At 37.0% G+C, this 16,204-nt stretch overlaps 3 protein-coding genes, 1 long non-coding RNA gene and 1 pseudogene across 4 annotated transcripts; 1 reads left to right on the top strand and 4 right to left on the bottom strand.

Annotated features, from left to right (window-relative positions):
• Positions 1-3,158: 3,158 nt before the first annotated feature.
• LOC130505488 (uncharacterized) lies at positions 3,159-3,911 on the bottom strand (annotated as a pseudogene).
• A 2,289-nt stretch (positions 3,912-6,200) lies between these two features.
• Positions 6,201-10,217, top strand: LOC108845516 (uncharacterized). Its single transcript, XM_018618712.1, has 2 exons — positions 6,201-6,895; positions 7,046-10,217. Exons 1-2 carry the CDS (start codon positions 6,201-6,203, stop codon positions 10,215-10,217), a joined length of 3,867 nt encoding a protein of 1,288 aa, XP_018474214.1.
• A 794-nt stretch (positions 10,218-11,011) lies between these two features.
• LOC130505489 (uncharacterized) lies at positions 11,012-12,622 on the bottom strand. The gene is made up of 5 exons (XM_057000101.1): positions 12,341-12,622; positions 12,117-12,263; positions 11,852-12,047; positions 11,706-11,759; positions 11,012-11,526 (listed from the first exon to the last, which is right to left on the bottom strand). Exons 1-5 carry the CDS (start codon positions 12,521-12,523, stop codon positions 11,366-11,368), a joined length of 741 nt encoding a protein of 246 aa, XP_056856081.1. The 5' UTR covers positions 12,524-12,622; the 3' UTR covers positions 11,012-11,365.
• A 659-nt stretch (positions 12,623-13,281) lies between these two features.
• LOC130505487 (uncharacterized) lies at positions 13,282-14,275 on the bottom strand. The gene is made up of 3 exons (XR_008941701.1): positions 14,106-14,275; positions 13,744-13,796; positions 13,282-13,578 (listed from the first exon to the last, which is right to left on the bottom strand). It is a non-coding gene; the product is annotated as an uncharacterized LOC130505487 (long non-coding RNA).
• Positions 14,276-15,257: 982 nt separating this feature from the next.
• LOC130494484 (uncharacterized) lies at positions 15,258-16,200 on the bottom strand (the record flags this gene model as incomplete). Its single annotated transcript, XM_057000100.1, has 3 exons — positions 15,258-15,511; positions 15,673-15,726; positions 15,996-16,200. Coding segments are annotated over 3 exons (393 nt in total), but the record flags the coding sequence as incomplete, so codon positions are not given.
• Between the last annotated feature and the right edge of the window lie 4 nt (positions 16,201-16,204).

Genomic DNA, 16,204 nt, shown 5'->3' with positions numbered 1-16,204 from the left:
GCAATCACTTCTTTTATTACTGTTTTACCCTTTTAGTTTCCATCCGCCGCAATCACTTCTTTTATTACTGTTTTACCCTTTTAGTTTCCATCCGCTATTTGTTTATTACTCCCAATAGACCAAACTTTGTTTATGCTCTCTTGAACTTTAGAGAGGGCTAGTATTTTTAAGCATACGTTTGGAATTGGATTACACCTTCAGAGACAGACTTTAAAGAGAGAAACCCTCTTGGCCTCTTATTCTTCCAAAGAAAAAAGAGAGACACCCAGGGGCGGACCCACCTTGGAGTGGGGTGTGGCACGTGCCACATACTGATTATGTAAATTTTTGTGTGTCTGTAAGTACAGAAAAACTGTATAGTTCTGTTGGCTTAAGTGGTTTCATGTTCCCCAACTACTCCGAAGTTCAAAGCCCCATGAAAACGTCCCAACTCTCTTTTTTACACATTCTTAATTATGTTTATTTAATTAAATATTTTTCTTTTTCCTATTTTTTTTCTTTTTTCTTTCTTTGGTTATCTAAAATTATTTTGTGTTTTCTTAATGTTCTACACACTTTTGTTACCATTTTATACAATACTTTTTCTTTTGTTTTTGCTCCATAAAACTATTCTTTATTTCTTTATAATTTTTAATACTAAATTTTCATAATAAAGACTATAATTTATTCTAATTTCATTCTAACAATTATTTCTATTATGTTTAATTCTAATAACTAGATTAATGAAACTAAAAGGAGTAAAGGTTGTAACTATCAAAAAATTTGAAAAAAAAATATATGGTTCATTTAAAATAAGATGAAAAATTGTAGTGGTTAATGTAACTTTAAAAAGAAAATTTGTTTCACTAAATTGTTTAATATTTTAGTTATATTATATATATTAATTTTAATTGTGCCACACATTATATTATTTTCTAGATCCGCCCCTGGAGACACCCTCTGTCACAAGTAACATCTATTATTTACAGCTTTAATTTAGTTCGGTTTAATTAGAAACGCTTGGTTAAAACAAGAGAACCGTAAGTACGGTCTAATTTTAGAAACGCTGGTTAAGACTCGAATTGATATAGTTTTGATAATCTCTGATTTGAGTTGTTGGAGTCTTGGAGAGATTGTAATTCTCATTCTTTCTGATTTTGTGCATCGTTATTGTGATTTCCATAAATAAAAGATTGGATGGATTTTTTTTTTGTATGATGATTTTGAGCAGAGTTTGTAGTGATGGAGAATTGTGAATCTGTGATGAAAAGAGATGTTTCTTTAAAATAGTTGTTTGTTGGTTAATGAGTTTTAAGTTTTTTAAAAGAGATATGCACATCACGACTATGAAATAGTCAGCAACTAATTTTTAATCTTTGCTTATCCCATGAAGGACAATGGATGTGAGATATTATGAACAAAAAGAGTAGAATAGCATATCTTAGAGTATGTGTTGAAGAAAAGCATATCTTAGAGTATAAAAGTGATTTAGTATAAATCAAAGTGATGTAGAAGAACATATCTTAGAGATACCAGGGTTATTATTTTAATGGCTTTAATTAAAGGTGTGTTTTCTTTAGTGGAGTAAGATATTCATCAACAAATCATAAATTCATAAGCTCGTACGATTTTAAAGGTGATGTTTTCTTTGACTTGAAGTCTGAAGATGTATATAACTTCGCCATAAATTAAAACAAAAACATATAATATTTTGAATTTTTATAAATTTGGACATAATTTAATGGTAGTTTATTTGATGTATAAATTGAATATATGATAATTCATTAGGCATGTTTGGTTATTTGTTCAGTCTTCATCTAACATTTTTTTTTTTGAAACTGCTTTAACAATTTTTCTTTTCTTTTATTTTCCTTTCAGTTTTCCTTTATTTTTTTTCAATTTTCCTTTAGTTTTGTCAATTGCCAACTTTGAAAAATGAGTTTGGTTATAAGTCGAGGCTAATGGAAACTATACATCCAGACCTTACAAAAAAATCATATGTTAAGGTTTGAATTTATGACAATGGGTTCGATGATACGAGATAATGATTTCAACTGCGAAATACATCGATAAAGAAATGAGAGTCATCATCTCTGCCAGGAGGACCAGCTGGCGGTTTCAATCTCTCATGTCTATGTGGTTCAGTTAATTGTTCTACTTTGTTGGATGTAATCATCTTGTTTTTTATCTCTTTTTTGCCAAGATGGTTCATGACCAAGACCTTCCTTGCATTGTCTTCTTTTTCATTATATGATATTTACTTTTTAGCAAAAAAAAAAAACTGCGAAATACAGTTTTAATACGGTGAATTTGAAATAAATGCATCATGCGGAATAACTGTATTTCTTGTATAACAAACAACTAGATCATGACCCGCGTGGATTCCATTTTCGTCTTAACATAACATATATTCTATAGTAGTTAATATAATTTGGAGTGGCCAATTCTATACTGTGTAGTTTTATATAATTTTGAGTTTGTCCAATTCTATATATACTGTGTAATTTTATATAATTTTGAATTTATCCAAATTGTATTGTTTAAAGAACAATATTAAAATTATTTTTTGTATTAATAATTTTTCATCCGTGTATTAGAGATATAACTGTGTGGTAAAAATATTAATTAATATAATATTAACCAATACGATTTGGATTAAAATAGCAATGTTGTATAGATGTACTGTGAAGCACTAATATAATAGTAACCAATACGATTTAGACTAACATAACAGTGTATTTTAGATATAAATGTAAGGTGAAAACACTAATCTAATATTAACCAATACAATTTAGACTAACACAACTGATAGTCTTCACTAAAATATTAATAAATAATTATATTTTATAAGATAGATAAAGAAAAAAATTATGAAAAAATAAAAAAAAAATACCAAGAAAGATTAACCCTGCTGACATATAAATATTTTATATTCGGTTAAATAATCTAAATGAACTGTACTACCCAAAAAGAATATAGTTTCAATTTTTTTTATTAATAGAATAGTATTTTGGTTATATAAAAACATTACACAGTACATCTGTAATCCAAATCGCATTGTTTAATATTTTGGAGACGATTTGTAAAAACTGATATATTTATCTCAAGGTCATATTTATGTGTTGTACCCATAAGTAAAATAATTCAATATAAACTATAGTTTTGCATATCATCCTAGCCTCCTTTTCTTGTCTCGGATGATGTCTTTTATTAGGAATAATGATCTCAGTGAACTGAGAAACTGGGCGTCCAGGTATGGGTTGACGATACACATACGCATATCCTCGATGCCCCCAACCTTCTCCCCATGAATTCTACACAATCTAGTAGGTCTACCTTCTAAAGCTCCAAATCCAACAATAGGAACATTATGCACTTGCGGGTTTGGCGGATCTGTGGTATGGTCATGTTGATAAATCCTCTGTATAATAGATAGCATTAGATTCAACATGAAACAAAAATCAATAATAAAACAAGCTTGAAATTTAACATAAGTTTATAGTATAGTAATATCCATGTAGGTCGCTACTGATTGGTATGGGACCTATAAAAGGTTGTTTCCTAACTATCTCTTCAAGTTCGACATCTTCAATGTTGTTCAAATGAGTGAAATCATCCGCCGTGTGGTAACTAATCCAGTAAAAACATAAACCAGATTTAATCAAAACTAGTTATCACTAATATCATTACATAGCTAGGTAAAATAAAGAATGTAGTTTATTTACACCCGGATGAGGGAATTATCTCATCGCCAGTTGTTGACCATAACTACTCAATTGACTTTCCAAGCAAACTCAAGATGATTTCATGAAACTGATGGCGCTTTTGAAGTTGTTGATGCCTTCATTTGCATCAAATTTGACATGGTTGACTATGTGTTGTATAGACCACTTTAGTTGTTGCACTGTTATACGTTTGTGTGTATGGTACATGTCTTTGCTATTGATTTTCAAGCAACTTTTTGTTATAAAACAATTTTGTTGGTCTTAAGTTATTTACGTTCTTTGTGCACCAAAAAACATATTGTTTGCATACTCTATCAAAATAAGAACAAAACATATTGTTTCTGGTATAGTTAAATGTCTTTGGGTCTAACAAAGAATATGAGATGAGTCTTGAATGGTCCTTACCAAAAGGTGAATAATGTACATGTTTGTTTTCATGGATGATTTTAGATCATTTTCTTTCTAATCATGCTATTTAATAGCTGGAGAAATGTTGTAACTGACTGAAATCCAACCTATAACTACTTTTAAGGAAAAAATAAAATTTGTGGTAATGCTTTAAGAAAATTAGCTGAAGGAAAGCTAAAACAATTTCAACCAATTACTATAAAGCTTTGAATGGAATTGGTTACATCTACATTATTTGGAAGCAGTCTTAATATGATTGTGAGTGTGTGAAAGTAGTTATTTGATCAAAGTCGAGGAGAATCAATGCGTTTCTGAATTCTTTTTTTTTTCTTAAGATTATGTTATGTTTAGTTGAATCAATGTTCTGATCATCTGGTTTTATGGTCATGTAGCTTTGGAATCTTGTCATGCTTATTTTGCATCATTATAAGAAATTTTTTTATCATCCATACAGCAGCTGAACTCATGCCAAGATTAGCTAAAACCTAGTCATATAATAAAAGTTCTTGTTCTGAAGATTGACAGCTGAACTCATTCCAAAAATTGTATTATTATTATTATTTTTATTGCATTTTTATCCTTGTTGTTGGGTTGATACAACTATTTGATATAATACACTTTTATCAGTCTTATCGTACATACGGTCTGACTCTGTATGCATCTCTGTCAAAACAAGACGAAAAAGTAGCACACTGCCAAAACTTACAAATTTTGAGACCGTTGCTTAGAGAATATTAAATTACCAAGATAGTTTTGTATAATTGTACCTATACGTTTTATCTATACATTGGACGTAGAAGAGACTACACTTTTCAATTCATGTTCTATCTCTTTCTAGAGAAGAATGAACTATTCTTGCTTCTTGAATGTGTTTATTAAACATTAACATCTTTAACAATTATGCAAACGAATCGATATTTGGCAATATACATGCACGAGGACACAAGGTTTTACATTATGTAGATTACAAATATATTAAACACTCTTACTTATGTTTGGTATTTTAGTCTCACAGATATTTGTCGGTTTCTTAAGTTTGGTAGACAAGAACAATATTTTGACTATTTGGATATACTAAAATATCTACAGCTTTAAGTAATGTCTCTAATAATCTATATCAACATCTACAGAAACCAATGGTAAAGAAAATTTGAAGACAGATGATAGTTTTTTAAGAAGTACTTATATAGTTACGGCTAGAGCTACCGACTTTTTTAAGTATGAGAAAGAGATAGCCCCTGCATCACGCAACGCTAGAGACTACAACCTCAATAGATCGAAACAGAACTCTTTCTACAGGCCTATTCACCATCTGGGAGGAGATCAAGACCATCGACGCTCAAGAAGCCGCTCCCCCAATACCTACTGGAAAGAGAAGGCCCAAGCTGTTGGTGAGCCATCTGAAGCCAGAGATGAGACACTTCGAACGCCTCACACTTCACCCCTGGCTAATACATCTGAGCTACCTAGAATACCACTGGAGCGGAACTTGGAAGTAACTGACTTCCCTCCGCCAAGGATCCCCTCGAGAGAGGAAGTGATGGAGCAGCTCCGTGAAGATACCTTCCGCTACACCAACGTGGAGGATCCCGTTGAGGCCGCAGCAAGAATGCAGAGAGTTCTCCACTCAGAGGAAGTCAACCTGATGGAAGAAACAGCCACTAGAATCATCGATGCAGCCATACAGAACCTAAGGATTCACGAAAAACATAATGGAACACTTACAGAGGCAGATGATGGGAGCGTCTCCTCCCCACATGTCCCCCTACAACGAGCTGAAATCAACACTCCCAGGTCCACAAGAAGAACGCGAGACAAGACAAGTCCCTCACGCAGAACAAATGCTAGCCCCCGCATCTTTGCAGGCACGAACCTCAGGAAGATTAACATTGCACAAACACCGTCTAGGCATGGCTTTCCACACACGGCTCCTATCCACTCCTCGCAGAGAAGGAGCCAACAGTTAGTGAGAACTAATCATGCATCTGCGGTTGCGCCATCCTCAACTAACCAGGGGAGGAAGTCGTCGGATTTTCACACCCACCCTCCTCCTCTTCCTTAGTCATCTTAAGCTGGAATTATTGTGGGATGGGGAACCCCAAAACAATCCAGAGGCTCAAAGACCTGAACAAACAATGTTCCCCTGATGTTATTTTCTTATCTGAAACGAAAAACCCAGATGATTTCGTCGCTAAAGAACTAAAGGACCTGAATCTCGATGAGCAGTTCTTGTTCTCTCCCCTCACTCCGGCTTCAGGAGGTCTAGCTCTGCTGTGGAAAAAAGATGTTGCAGTCGATATCCTGATAGATAATCAAAACTACATTGATACCTATATCTCTTTTAAAGGGAAGAGCTTCCACAGTACCTTTGTTTATGGAGAGCCCGACATCTCAAAGCGTCTGCCTGTTTGGAATTCTCTAAGCAACATAGCGGCCATCAGAGACTCTCCCTGGTTTCTCACCGGTGATTTCAACGAGATTACTTCAAACGCTGAGAAGTCAGGAGGTGTGGAAAGACCCGAAAGCTCCTTCAGCAACTTTCGATCCTTCCTGTCTGCCAGTGATTTGTTCGACCTCAAGCACACAGGGAACTTCCTCTCGTGGAGGGGACAGAGGGGCACACACCTTGTCCACTGTCGACTGGACAGAGCAATGGCCAATAGCTCATGGTCAGATGTCTTCCCAAACGCTCGCTCCCACTACCTACAACTTGAAGCATCGGATCATAGACCTCTACTCTCTACCTTTGATTCCAAGAAGAAGCACTCCTCAAAGATCTTTCGGTATGATAGACGCCTGCGAGACAATGAAGAAATCAGTCGTTTAATATCACGGGTATGGAACGAAAGCCAGAATGTACCTGTTGCCACAAGGATTAGCAGCTGAAGGCAAGCGATCTCAGCCTGGAGCAAAAAATTCCATATCAATAGCAGGAAGGTGATCTTGGAAACGAAGGCAGGTCTAGATTCTGCGCTATCAGCCAGCGTCTCAGATGATAATCTTATCGCTCAACTGCATCTACAGCTACTCAAGGCCTACACAGCTGAGGAGGAATTTTGGCGCCAACGAAGTCGGCTTCTCTGGCTTGCCCTGGGGGATAAGAACACAAGTTTTTTCCACGCATCAACAAAAGGAAGGAGAGCAAGAAACATGATCTCAGTTATAGAAAACGATCAAGGACTACCTGTTTTTGAGGATGACCAGATTGCTGCAGCTATTGGAAACTACTTCTCTGAAATTTTTACTTCCTCTGGCAACTCTGCAGTCGACGTAGTGGACAAAGCAATCAAATCGTGCATCACTTCTACCACAAATGCAACGCTAGTGCAAACCCCCTCTCCATCAGAAATCAAAGAGGCCGTCTTCGCTATTCACCCCGACAAAGCTCCTGGACCAGACGGCTTCTCTGCAAGCTTTTTCCAATCCAACTGGGAGGTGGTGGGTCCTGCCATTATAAAAGAAGTTCAGACTTTTTTCACCGAAGGACTACTCCCTAGAACAATCAACTCTACGCATATCAGGCTAATACCGAAGATTCAAAGCCCTAAAGCAGTGTCAGACTACAGGCCAATAGCCCTTTGCAATGTATACTATAAGGTCATTTCGAAACTTCTCTCCCTAAGACTCAAACCAATCCTACAAGAAGTAATTTCGGAGAATCAATCTGCTTTCGTACCTGGACGTGTTATTACCGATAACGTGCTGATAACGCACGAAATGCTACATTATTTGAAGATCTCCGGGGCAGTCAAGCACTGCTCAATGGCAGTAAAGACAGATGTTAGTAAAGCCTATGATAGGCTCGAATGGCCTTTCATCAAATATGTTTTCGAGCGTATGGGTTTCAGTAGTACCTTTGTGGGATGGGTTATGGAGTGTATCACAACAGTCTCTTACTCCTTCCTCCTTAATGATGAAGCTGTTGGGAGTGTTGAGCCACAGAGAGGAATCAGGCAGGGCGACCCAATGTCACCATACATCTTCATTCTGTGTGGTGAAGTTCTTTTTGGTCTCTGCATAAGAGCACAAGAAGAGGGATCATTGCCAGGACTAAGAGTTGCTCGCAACAGTCCCAAAATCAATCACCTGTTGTTCGCGGATGACACGATGATCTTCACCAAGACTGATAGCCATGTGTGTTCCAGTTTGGTTGAAATCCTGCAAATCTACGAGGCAGCTTCTGGTCAGAAAATCAACACCTTGAAGTCTTTAATCTCTTTCTCTAGCAAAACTCCTGCAGACATACGGAGTAGAGTCAAAGCACAACTTGGAATCGAGAAAGAAGGGGGAGTGGGCAAATACCTTGGGCTTCCAGAACACTTTGGGCGCAAGAAGAAGGACCTCTTCTCCTCAATTGTAGACAGGATGAAGCAGCGAGCTTTGAACTGGTCCACACAATTCTTGTCAACAGCAGGCAAAGCAGTGATGATACAATCAGTCCTATCCGCTGTACCTTCTTTCGCGATAACAGCGTTTGAACTGCCTATCAGCCTCTGTAAGAGAATCCAATCTGTCTTAACCAGGTTCTGGTGGGACAAAGAGGATGGTGCCAAGAAAATCTGTTGGATCTCCTGGGACAAGATGACACAACCAAAAGACATGGGTGGATTAGGTTTTCGCGATATACAAACTTTTAACCATGCTCTACTAGCAAAGATAGGTTGGAAAATCCTTACCAATCCGGACTGTCTGCTGGCGAAAGTACTATTGGGCAAGTACTGCCACAAGACCTCATTTCTAAAGACACAGGCGACAGCCTCCATCTCCCACGGCTGGAGAGGGATACTCCGTGGGAGAGACCTCCTCTTAACCCATCTAGGAAAGGCAATAGGAAACGGAGAGCCAACATCTGTATGGGACGATTCATGGGTTCAACCGGAAGCAAACCTCAAACCTTTTGGTCCTGTGCTCCAACGTGACAGAGACCTAATGGTATCGGATCTACTTACAAGAGAAACTAGAGAGTGGAATGTGAGTCTTGTGGAGAATCTCCTCCCAGAGCTAAAAGAACTCATCTTTAAGCTTCGTCCTAGCGTCCTAGGGAAGCAGGACTCCTTCATTTGGCCCCTGCAGAAATCAGGTTGCTACACCGTCAAGTCAGGATACTACTCCACGTTCATCACCAAGGCTCCAACTACAACTATAATACAAGGAGATAACGAGAAGAGGTGGAAGAAGCTTATCTGGTCTCGTCACATGTCACCAAAAATGAAGTTCTTCCTCTGGAAAGTGGGATCAAATGCTTTGCCTACAGGTGAAAACCTGCGTCGACGAGGTCTGCTAGCAAATACTACTTGTATACGATGCGGAGAGACAGAAAGTATCGAGCACATCCTCTTCCATTGCAACTTCGCAACTGAGGTATGGAGTCTCTGCCCCTGGGAGACACCACTCGATACAACTACGATCTCCTCCTCCTTTGTTAAGCTGGAAGAATCTTGGAATAGACACCCGCTGCCACCATACGGGTTCACTGGCAACGCCTTCCCGTGGATATGTTGGTTTCTCTGGATCTCCAGGAACCAGCTCGTCTTTGAGAATCGCCACCAATCACCGAAGGATACTATGCTTCGAGCGATCCTAGCTCTCAAGGAATGGGAAGCCGCCCAACCACCGCGCCCAAAAGCCCCCATTTCGGGACTAATCAACGGCAACCAAAGGAACCCCGATCCAGTTGAGATCTTCTGTAACACCGACGCATCCTGGAGCCCGATGTCAAAGGAGGCTGGCCTAGCTTGGATCTTCATGGATGCCTCAGCAAGAGAGATATCCCGCGACTCCTCAAAGCAATCGTCAGTCTCCTCACCTTGCATGGGAGAAGCTCTGGCAATCAGAGAAGCTCTACTCCACGCAGCTTCTCGAAACTACACCTCTATCTGTCTTCGCACAGATTCACAAGTGCTTGTCCAAGCAATCAACTCTCGCCGGCGCACGACGGAGCTCTACGGAGTTCTCTCCGACATCGACGACCTATCTTTTTCTATCTCTTCACCGTTTGTTTCCTGTCGTTTCATCTTTGTTCCAAGGGCCAGTAATGGGCTTGCCGATGGTTTGGCTAAGGCCTGCCTCGCAACCCATGTAGTTGCTGACCCAAACTCTATTTAAGCTTTTAATAAAATCTTAAGTTGTTCAAAAAAAAAAAAAAAGAGATTTGTCTCCGACTCCATGTTAATAGTTGAGATTTCATTATATGTAAAGATGCTTTATCATTTTAATTTATTTTAATTATATTTAAAAGTTGTTAAAACTATCTTATTAAATCTAAGATTTATATTGGTTAAATCAATCAATCATGCCAATCAAAAATGTTATGTCAACACTTTTTTGTTGCTTTGATTGTCTTATCAAAGTACTTTATGTTTCCTAAACGCTAACCAGAAAGGAAAGTTTTTCTCCCAATATGGTACTTTTTAATTCGAAATATAATTTGTAATTTGAGCATTGCTTCTTACATACGAAAATATAACAAAATTGTCCGTAGTATAACCTATTAGGTACCATTTTCTCTAAACATATAATTCTATAACTATATTCCATGGTAGGAGACAATCTACTGTATTGGAGTACAAATTGTGATCTTTGAAATTAGAAAACCGGATCAGACACCAATTTGGCTTTATCAATCGTTGGACCAAGTTCTATTATCTAATGTAAACTAGATCAATCCTTTGCCAGGTGAGTTCATCAATAAAGTGTATTGTACTTCGTAGTGATATTTCCATTGGTTCTTAGAACGATCTCTGTATGCAGAGCAGGATGGTGGTAAGAGAATGGGTCTCAAGTTCGATCAATGTGAATGGAGTTTTGATCTTTTTATCTGTGAATGGAGCTGGTTAGGCTACATTACTGCGGAAGCAGTTTGTTTTATAATTTTAAATTTTTAGTTTTGTGAAAGTAGGTTCTTTGCTTAAAGTAGAAGAACAAAGAATGTAGCATCTGTTAATTCTCTGTTTGTATACACACTTAGTCACTTACATTCGTACGTATAGCCTATTTTGCATAAGTAATATGGTCATGTAGGCACGTACGTTGCTCCGAAATCTTGGTCATGCTCTTTTACGTCTGGATAGTAGCAAACACACATGTCAATATTACATAGAACCTGGTTATGCAATCAAAGTTCTTGTTCTGACACGCGTCCATTACTCGCGTTGGTCTCTTGTCGTTGTCGCTTCACTTAAGTTGAGTTTGTTACTTCTGACTATAATGCACATTTCTAGCAAAATCCCCCTATGTTTGATTATAAGCGTACACTAAATCTGGTATTGCGAATCAATGTCTTGGCTTTGGCTTTCACACGGTGAGGATGATTTTGCCGACGGGACAGATACTTGAGCAGGAGTCCGAGTGAAGACAACGTTGGGTATGAACCCAGACCCTGGACCCGTTATAGTGAACGATATGGTGGCTGCTTCTGTAAACATCAAACAACCCCATTAGGCAAATAACTTGAAACAAAGTACAAAATGATATATCTATATATACTTCCAAATGCATATAAATAACTTAGCTAGAGGTATTGTCTTATAAACCTGAATTTTCTAAGAACCCAGATCATAATATCATAGACAAAACAAAGAGTAAGAGATCCACCTGGGTCATTTTCATTCAATGGAGGAGGAGGATCCACCTGAACAGCAGCAATCTCTGCACCATAACAACACACACTAGGTTACATCTAAACACATCAAAACAAATGCAAATCTTAAAAGTGAATAAACATTACACATAAGGCAAACCTTCATCAGTTGGTTTAAGCCTAAAGATATAAATCTCACAAAACGTGGGTCCACACTGGCGACATTTTGTTTGATAAAGCTTTGGCTCAGGCCTGGATGAAGCCAAATCCATAGCCCAGAATGTAATATAGTAAAGACAACCAGCACAGCACCTGTAACTTGCTGAGACGTGATCGAGGAAAACAAGCCTAGTTCCCTGAATAAATATCTAAGCAAAGTAAGAATAAAGGAAGACAACAAACTAATAAGTGCATCATCATCAGACCTTCTCTGCATTGCGTTGGGCTATGGCAAGACAAGTCACTTCACTGATTATTTCATCGTTGGTCATGGTATAACCGGCAGGATATGCGTCTATTATAGGCATCGTGGCAAACCGATAGTCCAGCTTATCCCAATCAATATCGAAACCCTACAACCACACAAAGACCTTCTATGAAATCTGGTATCACTAATCCAACGAAGATTTATATGGAGAATCAGAAATACCTCGCTCTTTTGAAACTGGTAATAGTACAAGATGTACTGTCGAATGCACTCATCGTCGTCGGGGTTGAAAGGCCGGAGATTTGGACCAGTCGCTGAGGATTTCGATTCTCCCGAGGCTTTGTCCAGCCTTCGCTTCTTGGGAGGGCAAAAGTACTCCGTCACCGTCATCGTACAAGTGGCCATGATTCGAAACCCTAATGCTGGCTTTTCGGCGAGGAATAAAACAATCGACAAGGAGCCAGAACAGAGTTCTTGTCTGAAAAAGTACCAAACCGTCAAACTAATAAATGAAAACGGTTTGATTCGGTCTAATAAATGAAAACGGTTTACAATCGCCTGTGAGAGACAACACCGTACATCTCAAATTCGTGAGTTGTGCTTTTTTCCGAAATTTCACTATGCTAGAAAAATACTAGACACAACAGGTAAAAAAAGAGCTTCATGAAGATTACAAATCAATTTTTCCTCGTTTTTTATCTTATAACAGTGAAATATGTTACCTTGTAGTGAAGCGAGTTATGTATTAATGTAAACTAAAATTAATTTTATGTTTTCTAATATGTGAGGAAAATATGGAGTGTTACGTTTGATTTTTTCAGTTATATAAACATTTTCAATTTAAATGTTATAAAAAATATTAAATTCGTTGAAATTTGTAAAACCAATAAAAAAATAATATATAAACCTGGAAAAGATATGTTAAAAAGTCATTTTTTACATATTTTTATATTCAACCAAATAAATCGATGGACCAAATTTGTTAAAAAATCTATCAACAATGTTTATTTTTAATGGGTTCCTTGGCTGTCGACTTTCGCTTGTTTTTTTGTAATATTTGCGTTGCTAACTTAAAAATCCAAACATGCCTTCGGCTAAGCATAAGTGGACATGGAAGGGAGGAAAAGAAAAAAACATTGATCACATTTTGGATTATTCTCTTCTCATACGTGTTGAATATGTTTCTCCTATGAATGAGAGATATTTTTAAAACCTTCTTTAAAGCATTCAATCATCTTCAAAAAATTAGAATGTAAACTAGTGTCACACCATTAAGCTTTTAACTATTATTTTTGTAATACGGAATGAAGATAGTTTAACCGTTTTGGCCTTAAAGGTGGCGACTTTAAACATACTTAACTTCAGCACTCAAGACACCTTAGCAAGAATCCGAGTGAAGACAACGTTGGGTACGGACCCCGATCCTGGACCCGTTACTGTGAACAATATGGTGGGTGCTTCTATAATCATCAAATAACTATGTTAGCCTAGTAACTTGAAACACAGTACTAGCTATGATATCTATATATACTTCCAAATGCATATAAATTACGTAGTAGTACTATATAACATCTACATTAACTCAAATCTCAAGATCTTAAACCAAGAGAAGAGTAAGGATCCACCTGGGTCACTTCATTCATTGGAGGAAGAGGATCCACCTGAACAGCATCAATCTCTGCATCATAACCACACATACTAGTTTAGACTGCAATGCATTCAAGTTTATCAAAATCAGTATATGAACATTATCCTAAAAGAAAGTCTCAAAGTTTATTTTGAGATGTGCAAACATTTTAAATACCAACGAAACCATAGCCAATGAATCAACAAAGCTTCTGGAATATGAATAAACAAGTTTTAATCTGTTAAGGTAACAATTGAGTACCTACAAATCAACAAACTCAACCAAATTTGATCACAACAATTAGCAAACAAGTTTATGATCATCAATTATAATGAATAACTCAATCTTTTTTATTATCACCCCAAGGAGAACAAATCTTTTCCAGCCCTTTTCCAAGAGAGCATCCGAATCCAGCTCTCTCCTTCTCCGGTGAGACAGACCGAGAACGCTTAGGAAATCGGAACCGTCAGTCTCGTTCACTTAGTTGATTAACAGCTGTCAACTTGAAAACACGACATACAGTTATTAGCTTCAAATTGTATTTTTTTTTTATAAACGAGAATGACGAAACACGTGGCCGCTTTGGCGAACCATTAAGAGCAAGACTGGTTTCCCCGTTTCTATCCGCAAAAACGCAGCTTTTGCGGTTCGCAGCGGTTATCGGCGTTTCGAAACAATCATAGAAAATGCTACAAATCGTTTCAAACCGCTCCGAACCTCTTAAAATCAAAAGCTGGTTCCAACTAGCGTTTGCGGTTGATGGCGGTTGCGGGAAGATAATTTTCTTTTCTTTAAAAACAAAATAAATAAAAATAATACTAAAAATATCCAATAAAATTTTTAAATTGAAATAATAGAAATTATAAAATGTATACATATTATATTTTAATTTATATTATAAAAATTTCAAACCAAAATGTTTTCTATAAATTTTAAAAAATTATCAATATGATTTTATAAATATAAATTTTATATTTATTATACTTTTATAATTTTTATATTTTTATAATTATATAAAATATAAATATTGTTAATTATTATTTAACAAATATTGCGTTTGGTAGTTTACCAGTCATAAGAGTCCCGCAAACGCAACAATTACTAACCGTTGTACCAGTCGTACAAATCTCTAGAAAACGCTTGAAACCACAATCACCCGCAATCGTAAACTCCCGCAACCGCTAACGCAACCGCTGCGGTTAAACCAATCAGGCCCTAAGTATATCTTTCACATGCACCTACCAGAATTTTTTTTTTTTGAGTTTCTACTTTCTACTGATGGAATTAAAAAGCCCGAGCAGTTTCATAAAAGAGAGAAAACTCTGTTTCTGAATCTTCCCTTTGATATTACATTTATCTGTGTGGTAAATAAAACCTCTAAACTATGATCAAGATCCATTGCCTAGAGAGAAAATCGACTTTGGGTCGCTTCTCAATATCTTGTCAAGTTGTTCCAAAAACTTTTTATAAAAAAATTCTCAACGTATTGCCATGAAAAACGATAACAACGAATGAGACGACATCAGTCATTTTATTACAGTTAAACACTTGCCATAAACTAATATATCCAAATTAAAAAGAAAAAAAAAAAGAAAAAACACATAAACGGCTGAGTGCAACAAACTTGCGTAGTTAGGTAACAAGAAGGGATGGTGAGGATGATTCTGGCAACGAGACAGACACTTGAGCAAGAATCCTAGTGAAGACAACGTTGGGTATGAACCCAGACCCTGGACCCGTTACAGTGAACAATACAGTGGGTCGTTCTGTAAAACATTAAACAACCATGTTAACCTAATAAACTTCAAACAAAGTACAAATGATATCTATATATATACTTTCAAAATGGATATAAACAACTTAGCTGTGTTATCTGCTTTACCACAAATCTTAAGATCTTAGACAAAGAGAAGAGTAAGGGAGCCACCTGGGATATCTTCATTCAATGGAGGAGGAGGATCCACCTGAACAGCAGCAATCTCTGCATCATAACCATATACATACACTTAGTTTTACATCCAAACATACATACATACAAGTTTCTCCTAATTAAAGCAAAAGAAAGTCCCAAAGTTAAATTTTTGAGATGTTCATAACACAATAAGCAAATCTAAATACCAACGAAACCATCCATAGCCAATAAAGAAGCCATGACACTCTTAAAAGTTAATTATCCATTACAATAAGAACCTGAAAGAAACCCTCAACCTCGGGTTAATTAGAGTTCCTTGGTAGACAAATAAAAATTACCTTGGTCCGTTGGTTTAAGCCTGAAGAGATAAACCTCACAAAATGTGGGTCCACACCGGCGAAAGTTTGATTGATAAAGTTTTGGGACGGGACTGGATGAAGCCAAATCCATGGCCCAGAATGTAACATAGTAAAGCACACCAGCACAGCACCTGTAACTTGCTGAAACGTGATCGAGGAAAACAAGCCTAGTTCCCTGATCAATATAT

Source organism: Raphanus sativus, unplaced genomic scaffold (genome assembly GCF_000801105.2).
Source record: "Raphanus sativus cultivar WK10039 unplaced genomic scaffold, ASM80110v3 Scaffold2314, whole genome shotgun sequence".
Classification (NCBI taxonomy): domain Eukaryota; kingdom Viridiplantae; phylum Streptophyta; class Magnoliopsida; order Brassicales; family Brassicaceae; genus Raphanus; species Raphanus sativus.
Note: the sequence above shows the minus strand (reverse complement) of the source record. Positions and strands in the feature narration are given on the sequence as shown.